Here is a 10,833-nt window from a genome sequence, read left to right as displayed (position 1 = left end):
TTTTTTGAGACAAAATCTCTCTCTGTCACCCAGGCTGGAGTGCAGTGGCACAATCTTGGCTCACTGCAACCTCTGCCTCCTGAGTTCAAGCGATTCTCCTGCCTCAGCCTCCCGAGTAGCTGGGATTACAGGCATGCATCACCATGCCTAGCTAATTTTTTTGTATTTTTAGTGGTAATGGGATTTCACCGTGTTGGTCAGGCGCTGTTGAACTCTTAACATCGTGATCCACCCACCTCAGCCTCCCAAAGTGCTGGGATTACAGGCCTGAACCACTGCACCCGGCTGATACATCTTTTTTTTTTTCTTAATGGCATACACACCTGAGGGTGTTTCTCATAGTGAAAACTGGCTATAGATGATAATGTCCTGATCTGATTATTTAACCACATAGATGCTATTAAAAATAAACAGTTCATTGATTTGACAACTATTTATAAATAACTACATTCATAAACTTAAGTTTTTGTCTCTGTCAATTATGTTAATCCATATTCTTATGTAAACATAGGTTTGCTTTTTTTTAGTTCATGCAGTTAGTAGGTGATAGATTTTTAAAGTTCACAGAATCTTAGCTAGTAACACTAAAACACTGAAAATACTTCTTACCTATTATGGTATGGAGTATAAAAATGCATAGTTTTTAATAATGGCCATTATTAAATATCTTTTTTTATACTAAGAGGAGTTATGTAAACAAAAAAAAAGTTTTGAAATGATTGCCAATAATTTTTGTTTACTTGCATATTTTTTTTCCATTCTTGTAGGTTTTGGGAGAAGCTTTTTGATTTGGCTTTTGTTACTTTTTCTTCAAACATGAAAATATTTAAATACTTGTGTGCCTGCTCTCTGCCAGGCATTGTGCTCAGTACCAGAATTTCTTCCATGAACCAGCTGGATGTGTTATCTGCTATATACTCATTTCACATGAGTGGACAAGTTTCTTCTTGGAGAACATAAGACTCCAGTGGAAACAAAGCAGCACCTGTTTCATGTTCCCATTTCATGTTTTAATGAATATTTACAGAAACAAAAGCATTGTGCCATATTTTTAATACATTGGCATTTGGTCGTATTAAATAACTAAGTTGCTTTATAGAGCTGTGTAATCTGTAATAAAATTATATTCTTTGCATTCAATTAAAACTATTCAGAATTTTACTACAATGCATATCTTCTTTTTGTTCTAAATAAGCTACATAAAATAAGTAAATTTATATACCCATCAGTTGACCCTCACTTAGTCATTTTCAAAACATTATCATATCATTGTGTACTTGAAATTGTGCAGAAGAGCATACTGATGGTGTGTTTACTATTTGGTCCTTATGGTCTGTCTGGTTTCTAACAATGCAAAAACCACCAATAACTATCCTAATGCCATGAAACTTTGAGGCACACGATTTGTAGTCAGTATTTGATGTAAATCATCATAAGACAATATGGCTGGTTTTAATAGTCAAATTCGTGGTTTATTTAAATACTTTCATTTTCTCTTAATATATCCTGGAATCCTTAAGCCAAATACCTAAGTAAAGGATGGATACTTGTTTGAGACCACATTTTTTAGGTGCAGGGGTGTCCAATCTTTTGACTTCCCTGGGCCACATTGTAAGAATTGTTTTGGGCCACACATAAACTATACTAACGTTAATGATAGCTGATAAGCCCCCCCAAAAAATCTCATAATGTTTTAAGAAAGCTTACGAATTTGTATTGGGCTACACTCACAGATGATCGGGGCCACATGCGGCCTGCAGGCCACAGTTGGACAAGCTTGCTTTGGGGGCATCAGAATGAGTTTCATTTTGCTTAAGGCTATTTTCTTGATGGGAAAATGAAATTGAAAAAGATAGTAGGTAGTATTTACTACAAGATTGACATAATTGAGTCCATGCATTTAGAAAGTAAAGCATTTTTTGTCAAGTGTCACAGCTTTTGTGTGAATATTAAATTACATGGTATGAGTTAGCAGAAACATTTTTTAAGTATTTAGTCTACTTACACATTCACCTGTTAATGTACGAAATTGGGCACAGCTGATGGATTTTGAAAATAGCAGCTGTCAACCTCTGTTAAAATCAATCAGTGGCAAGATACATATATTAAATCCTATATCGTGTCATGAAAATTTATTTACAGTTTAGCCACTAATAAGCATAAGTGTCAGCTTTGCTGTTGATCATTTTTATGACATGTTTTGACTCTGGATATTTTATTTGTATGCTAATTTTTTATATTTAAAACTTTGTGGCATCTTTGAGAAATGCTATCCCAAGAGCCTTATATGTTAATTATTTTAAAATTTTCTATTCCCTAGTGTTGAATATTACCTTGAAAATACCCTACACATTCTAGTTCTTACTTTTTAAAAAAACAATTATGAGGCTTAAATTAAAAAGAGTACCGGAATGTATATTTCCAAATGAGGATTCTTGAAAGTAGTCTTATTGGTAGGTTATACATTTATTTCAATGGTGAAACCATTGTGATAGCCAGCTGCAAGCCCTGAGTTGATATTGATTATAAAGTCTCTTTTTAACCACCCAGATGACCAATTGTCATCTTACGTATGGGTATGCAGAAAGTACAACTGGCAGAGACCTTAGATTTTATAATCCAATTACATAAACGAGAAAACCGAGGAGAATGAATTTGTCTAAGATCAAATACCAAGTTAGAGGCAAAGTTGGAACTGGGACTGAGATTGCTAGCCTCCCAATATAGCACTTTTATATTCCTCTGTTTTGCTGCTACTCTTGATTGCTGGCAGAAGTGTTGGTTTCTTGGTCTCTGTGATGAAAAAGACTTTACAGGCTTGGTTATTCTTCATCTTTCCCAGCAATTTGAATCAATTTTGTTAGATATATACAACCACTTAAATAGCAGACTATCACATACTCATGATAACAGAATATAGAAGATAGGTCATCTGAAAACTTGTACAAGGGAGATTCACTAAAAATACCAGCAGTTTCTGTTTCCTGAAGACTGTGTTAGAGTGAGCTTTAGAGTCAAGCCCTGTGTACTGTATAGTCATGTTTTTCTCTGACTGCATCGTGCTAGTTCTCTTTTCAAATGTGAATTAAATTTAGTTATGAAAGATTATTAAAGTCTCTGTAAATTGATTTTCTATTTTCCAGTAAGAGTTTCTTGGGCTTTCCTTTTAGCCACCTCTTTCTTGTTACTTCCCTAACTCTGAATAGAAGCAATACAAGCAACTTCATTTTAATTTGCTTTTTAATGAAATCAGAATTAAGATTTTTAGGCCTCTTTTTAATAAGCATACACTAATTTATCTGGAGGTTGTTTAATATAGTGTCTTAAAATTAAATATATTATCTCCAAATGTAATGTTTCCAAGGGGTTATTGAATAATAATGATTATTATTATAACCAGTAAACACTCTGACCAGAAGTTCTCTATTTCTATCTTGTTTTATCTAAGCAGACATTTACCACATAGGATTTGAAGAAAGAATGTTTAAAAAGAAGTTTACAAATCTTAGTCAAGTAGAATTCAAGTATAGAGATACAGAGACACATGCCGTGCACATTTCAGGCATTCAGCAAATCTTAGTAGAAAAGATTGCTTTGGGTGCTCTGCCATTTGTCTTCAGTTTTTAGAATTAGAAGGAGATTGCAATTCATGCTACAGGCAAACAGTGATTTCTGCCACACTTTTGAAACACCGATTGCATGAGGCATTGTATTTTTATTATATTTTATTTTCTATATCAACAGTTTACATTTTGTGCCTACCAGTAACATTTGTTGAATGTTTACTTATGTGTCAGGCACAATTCTAATACTTGACATGAATCAGATCATTTAATCCTCATAACAACTCTTAGGAGGTAGGTTCAATTATTATTTCCATTTTTCTGATGTGGAAACTAAAGTACAGGGAGGTTAAAAAAGTAGGTCAGTGTTATAAGTTTCATAGTGAAGGATCTGGCCGGGTGTGGTGGCTCAAGACTGTAATCCCAGCACTTTGGGAGGCCAAGACGGGCAGATCACTTGAAGTCAGAAGACCAGCCTGGCCAACATGGCAAAACTTTGTCTCTACTAAAAATACAAAAAAACTAGCTGGGCGTGGTGGTGGGCGCCTGTAATTCCAGCTACTCAGGAGGCTGAGGCAGGAGAATTACTGGAATCCAGGAGGCTGAGGTTGCAGTGAGCCAAGATTGTGCCACTGCACTGCAGCCTGGGGGGAAAAAAAAATCACAGTGAAGGATCTGAACGACGTCCAGAGATCTGGCTCTAGAGTATGGGCTCTTGACCGTTAGGTTATACTGCCCCTTAGAAAACCTGTATGCTTATGTTTTAAAACAAATAAATGTTTAGCTGATTTATCTATTTATATATGGTGGAGGTGGAAGAGTAAGCAGGGCCTGGGGCGGGCCTGGAGCCATAGACCTCTGCAGGCTGAATTTTTAGAATTCAGGATCCCTGTCAGCGAATATTTAACGCCAGAAGAGGGTTGAGACCATCTGCCTTATAGGGTTATTTAGCTCAATTTCTGTCTGGATCATTACAGTCCTAACTTACGACATTTTAATCTTCTAACTTCATGGTCTATATTTCCTGAAACATTTTTGATAAATTCTTTTGTTTCTACAGAAACTCAAACAGAAGAATCAACAGCTGAAGCAAATTATGGATCAATTACGAAATCTCATCTGGGATATAAATGCCATGTTGGCAATGAGGAACTAAGCTGATATTTAAATTTCCTGCTTTACACATGTTATACCGTTGTTTTTTTCCCTCAAGTATTTTTTTCCCTGTGAAGAAGGTTATTTATCTGCTTTTATTTTAGTCACTGAAACTAAAGTTTGTATTTTTACATTGTGATTTTTACTTAAAATATTCATTAACTTTTTTTTAATGCTGTTGATCTTATGAAAGATTATTGTAATAAATTTTGATGGGGTTTGTATTTTGGTTAATCTTCATGAATTGAATAATTGTTTTTTTAAAGCAAAATAAAGTTTTTTAAATAAGTTTTTAAATTTGATTAATGGATTTACTCATTCCAATAAACCTTTTAGAAGAAAACTAAATATTTAAATATTTCTGCAGATAAAAGTATCAAATACAGTCAGTCTGTATACAAATTAAAATTAAAGATATGTTACCATTTCAGCTCAAGTTTTTAAATTCAATTTTATTGCCAAGCCAATTAAAATGTATATTTCTATGAATAGACGAAAATTTATCTTTAACATATTCTTCAAGTGTTTGGTCTTAAATGATCTGTCTCTAAAAGGAGAGAAACTAATGATCTAAGGACAACACAAATTGAAATCACAACTGTGTGCTTATCTGCTCTGCTTTAAGCTAAGAAGCAATCACCTAATTTTTTAGGTATACCCTAAAATAATCATAAGTGTGTTTTGGAAATAGTACATTTGTAGGGATTTTAAATGAGATACTTCTATATGACAGGTGTTTTTTTTTTGGTTTTTTTCGTTTGTTTTTTTTTTGTTTTTTTGGCCTGTAGTCAATCCTGTTTAGGTCTCCCTGTGGGAGCTGATCTCTCATATTACAAATAATATATTCTCAAATAAAGAGTTGAAGTCTTTTCAGAAAGGACTTTTCTAGCTTGATTCAGAAGGCTTTTCCTATCTGGCCTCAGTTCTAACTCTATGAAAAATATTGTTTGGGCTTTTCTTATAAAAGTTTCTCTGGAAGCTAACACAGGAAACCGTAATAGGCATCCTCTGGGGAGGGGAAGTGGGTGGTTGAGGATCAGAATTAAGAAGGCGCTGACTTTTCATTGTATATAATTTTGTACCTTTTGAATTTTACAGCATGTGCAAATATTGGCTATTCAGAAAATTGGAAAATATTTTTCATTTTAAGTTATGCAGATTCCCACCTAGACAGAGTGCAAGAAGACAAGACAAACCATGCAAGCATCTTTAGACCCTCCAACTTTACATTTGTCAGAGCAGGTCTGAGCAAGCCCAGTGTTAGATGGGGCGCTGACTCTGCCTACAGTGGGAAGCTCTTCAGAGTTAAAGGGCAGAAGGAAAAGGTGTATGAAGCTGTGACAAGGAGAAGAAAAAGGACTAATAGTCTAACCTACTGTGGTACTTCGTAATATCTAAGTGTATTCTAGTTTATTTGGACATGCAGGGTTTTTATAGGTTTTCACTGTATATTCTTTGCACTATTATGAATTTAGTGCACTATTGCTGGCTACTCTTGTCAATTTAGTATTTTGGTATTGATGACTTCTAAGACAGTTCTAAAATGTCCTAACCTAATGTTTTTGTTTTAACTATTACACTCAACTACTTCGATTATTCAGGGTGCCACAAACAACTCTTGGAGGGAATGTGGAAATTGCGTTCTTTTGCCTTGGTTCTATAAGGAATATTTCTACTGTAGAACAGTAATCAATGCAATACACACTGCTACAAAGCTATAGCAAGTTCTGAAAGGGTATATTCGCAAGTCAGAACTGACATGGGTTTACCCAGTTATTCACAAATCTACTTGGGACCAATTTGAATGTGGCAGGGGTTATTAAATACATGAACCCTACAAATTCTCAAAGTTTCAACTTTTTCTTGAGGGGAGCATACTAATAGATTGAGGAGCAAAGAAAGGTGAATTCAATTGTAATATGTTCCCTTGGGCAAGTAAATCTCTGTTTTCTCATCTGTAAAATGATGGGTGAGACTAGATAATCTCATATTCTATGTTAGAATTTTGGTTGCAAATATTAGAACCCAATTCTAAATGGCTTAAGCCCAAAGGGATTTCTCAGTCCCTGCAGTGAGAAAAGATGCTAGAGAAGAGCTCACAAAATAAAAGAAAATGGCAGGAAAGAAGGCTTCAGGAATTGGAATCAAGTTTCAGTGCCCTCAGGATTCTGTGTCCACCTCTAATTTTAGTCTGTCTCTGTTTGATCCATTCTCTCTCACTGTAGGTCAGCTTTCTCCAAGTGATGGGGAAAATGGCCTTCCACTGTCCTTTCACCTTGCTGTATCCTGAGCCCAGAGCTAGATTGCTTCTCCAACTCTAAATTGAGAAATCCTAGAATGAACTCTAAAAAATTTACATAATATAACCAACCCATGGACCAATGACAGTATAAATGAGTACTATGATTAGACTAATCCAGGTTATAAGCCCATTCCTGTGGCCAGGAATTGGCTATGGGAGTTATGGAAGAGTGTACTGTGCAAGGAACAAATATTAGAAAAAGGGGGGCCAACCAGGAAAATTTGCAAAATAAAATCCACAAACAATGGCAACCACAGTCCACTGTTGTTCTTTCTTGGTTATAATACTATCTCAGACATAATACTAGTTATCCAACCTTTCAGAAGCCCAAGAAAAGTTTACAGAAAATCAGATGCATCATTGACTATCATGGGAATTACTAGTCTTAATATTTTTTTCTGAATTTGTGAACTTCTGTACTAACATTTTTATTTGCAGCTGTTTCTTGCCAGCTGTTTCAATTAATTGCTATGTGATCTTGTCAGGTCTTGGTTAGCCTGGGTAAAAGCATAGAGAGGAAAAATAAAATGCTAAGGGAAAATAAAATGAAAGATCCAGCATCCTGGTAAGGACATTATCTTTAAAATGATTTAGAAATCTACAGCCCTGATTATTCAGACATTAGATCCCTTGGCACTGTTACAAGCCAAAATGTGTTAACTTGACATTTTGATGTAGTTTCAACTTGAGTAATTCATTTTCTTTCCCTAAATTCCCACTGAAGCTTAAGCTAGATAGAAGAGTTTTTCAGCTTTAAACTAAAATATGTACTTGTCCTAAAACCTCAAAGAGTCTGTTATCCTCAATGTTCTTAAATTTGTTCAACAAAACTAGATGTCTTAAATTTTTGTCTAATGCTTTGAAACACTCATTCATCAAAGACTAATTTTAAGTCTAAAGTTAAAGATATTCTAGGTGGGTTTAAACATGAAAGTGTCTTGAATTACTTCATGCCTTTTTAAACTAAAGAATTAAAGTTATTAGAGTTACTTAAATTAATATTTGTTAAGCTTATATTTTTACATTAAATAGAAATTGTGCACTGATGCAAAGAATACGTTTTTTCAAAATTTCTTACTGTTGCTGGTATGTAATTGGCATTCCAAAAACTGCTAGAAAATGTACAAAGAAAGGGTAAACCTCTATTTTCTCTGTTTTGAGATCTTTATTATTCTTCTATGACACTGAACCACAAGACTACCAAGTGGCATGCTCTTTGTTATAATTGCTTAAAGCTGTTTTAATGCTTTTAGATATCTTTTTGAGGCAATACTTCCAGATTTAATGTCTACGAGAATCATCTGGGTGTGTGTTTAAAAATGACGGTTTTTATATTTACCACAAATGTACTGAGACAGAATTTCTAAGGTGAGGATCTAAAAATCTGCATATTTAACAAGTTTTTCAGGTGATCTGTCACTGACATTTTGAAAAATCTTGTTCTAAACAGTTTAGTGAGAATTGTTGAGTATTTCAAAAAATGGCAGATATAAAATAAAACACATTATGCCATAGAGTTCTGGCCTTTTGAGTATATTTAACAATAATATTCTGTATCAGCAGTTCTTAACCCGGGCAGCACATTAGAATCAACTGGAAAAAATGTTAACATTCCCTAGGCCAAAACCACACCCCAGACCAATTAAATCAGAATTCTAAGGTGAGATCCAGACATCAATGTGTTTTAAGCTTCCCAGTTGATTCCAACCTGGAGCCAAGGTAGAAACCATAGCTCTATATAAATTTATAGGCATGGAAAGAATCTTGAAGGATTGTGTTTTCAAGTAATAGTTAAATATCTGGAGCAAAGAACTTCCTCAAGAGGGCAGAAGTCTAAAACCTATGCACAACTAATCTTACAGTCTTGGATGTCAGAGGCAAAGGACCCTCACCCTTGTCATCCACAATCACACCACTCATGAAAATGTAAGAGAGATAATGTCATACAGCTGGCAACTCATACAAGTGAAGACAAAGGAGGGGATCGTTGTGTGCTCTCCCAGCCTTGTAGGTCATAACACTGTGAAGACACTGCAGAGGTAGAGTGAAGTCAAAAGGAAGACTACATTTATCTGTGTTCTCTGTTCCATGCTAAACATGGCCAGCCACATCTTGTTTTAGACTGCTAATAGAACTAATCTGTATTTGTAATTTACTCAGTATACAGCCATTTACTGATCACCTACGGGCTTCAGGCACCAGGCTAGGAGCTGGGCCTACCATGCTGGAAACCTCTGCTCAAAGGTTATGGAATATAATATAGTTTTCAAGGTGATCTGTCACTGACATTTTGAAAAATCGTGTTCTGAGCAGTTTCCATACCATGCTGGAAACCTTTGCTCAAAGGCTATGGAAAATAAGCTAGAAGAGAGCTATTCATACATGCAAATCCTAGGATAATCAGAGGCCCTCTCCACATTCACAAATTGGACATCCATCAACCAACTCCCCAAAACGATGAACTGCTTTTACTCTATTGATACTTAGGTTTTCATGGTGCCTATAAAGCGACCACAGAGCCCACTGGAGGGCTCCTTCCCATGGGATACCACACAAAGAGAGTATCTACATGGTTTAAAAGTTACTGTATATGCCCAGACCTGTATAGTCTAACTTAGGATAAAGATACAAGAAGGTAACGCTATAAAAATGTTCAACTTTGGAAGATGAGAATGTAGCACAGCTTTAATTGCAATAAGGTGAGGGAAATAATTTTCAAAACAGCTTTGAGAAGGGGGAAAAAGTCATTTGCAAAAGCTCAGTACTTAAAATCTACAGATGGCAGAGCCAACAAATAAATCAATTAAAGGATGCAAAGTGTGAACAGAAACATAAATGTGAATTAAAGCCATACAAACTTCAAGTTATGTATGAAGTAAGTATTTTAACCACTGGCACTAAAATTTTAAATTGAATTCTCTGATGAAACAGAAAACTGGCATAATTGCCTCAGTAAAGAGTGGTTTGAGAGTTACAGCTGGTGGGGAAAAAATAAATGTGTTTCTGTGTTTTGAATAGAGAGTAAAGCATGACAGATGAATAGAAAGGGCTTGCCAAGGTACCGACAATAGTCCAGGTGAGAAATAACTAAAGCATCAAACAGTCTCAGAGGCAGAATTTGAATTAAATAGTAGCATGTTTTTGTCCTACAATGCTCACATGCAGCTAGTTCTTACCAATCCTTCCAATGTTGTAGCCATTGGCGTAGCAAGGTCAAAGAGTTTGGGGTGCTTCCTAAAGCTACTGGCCTCTGAAGAATTATTTTTTCCTTGCCCTTTAAAGGATTTTGTAACAAGTGTTTTGCACCAGTCTTGTGTCCTTTCTTGCTTGTTTACAACTCTTTCTGTGTTTGTGGGGGAGAGGGAGAGGAGTCGTGGGAGAAGGGTCTTTTTCTTTCAGATGGTGGAGGGCAATACCATCTTAGAGCATTCTCACCCTCTTCCATGGCTGCGTCCTGAATAGAGGGTGAGAATGTGGACCCTGGAGACAAACTGCCTGAATCCCAGCTCTGCCGCTTACCAGCTGTTCCTTTGAGCAGAATTTTCGAGTTGCTTATGACTTGATTTTCTCTTCTATAAAAGGGACAAATAGTATGTTCTCACACAAGTTTTATTTTTAAACAGCTCTGAGGAACGTTTATATTTACAAGAGCCAAATACTTTAAAAATCTACCAATGCCTTACCTAGCAAACAACTCCATCATTTGCAAGGATGAAATGAGTTAAGGAGTTAGCACTGTGCCTCCACGAAAAGGGGAGAGGATCTGTAGATGTCAGATATCATCCCTATTTAGATAAAAACTAAAGATTTTAA

The 10,833-nt window shown here is 35.5% G+C and overlaps 1 protein-coding gene across 3 annotated transcripts in view; it reads left to right on the top strand.

The window, feature by feature from the left end:
• Positions 1 to 5,018, top strand: part of MED30 (mediator complex subunit 30) — a 19,610-nt gene extending 14,592 nt beyond the window's left edge. The window contains exon 3 of one of the 3 annotated variants that reach the window (XM_011966135.1): positions 4,624 to 5,018. In XM_011966135.1, coding sequence (XP_011821525.1) covers positions 4,624 to 4,719 — 96 coding nt within the window. In that variant the 3' untranslated portion in view covers positions 4,720 to 5,018. Of the gene's footprint in view, positions 1 to 767; positions 1,086 to 4,623 lie in introns of those variants that run through there. The other 2 variants (XM_011966133.1, XM_011966134.1) reach the window with 2 other exon arrangements.
• The last annotated feature ends 5,815 nt before the right edge of the window (positions 5,019 to 10,833 follow it).

The sequence above is a fragment of the Mandrillus leucophaeus genome, unplaced genomic scaffold, assembly GCF_000951045.1.
Source record: "Mandrillus leucophaeus isolate KB7577 unplaced genomic scaffold, Mleu.le_1.0 Scaffold749, whole genome shotgun sequence".
NCBI lineage: Eukaryota > Metazoa > Chordata > Mammalia > Primates > Cercopithecidae > Mandrillus > Mandrillus leucophaeus.
This window is presented reverse-complemented; position numbering and strand designations above follow the sequence as displayed.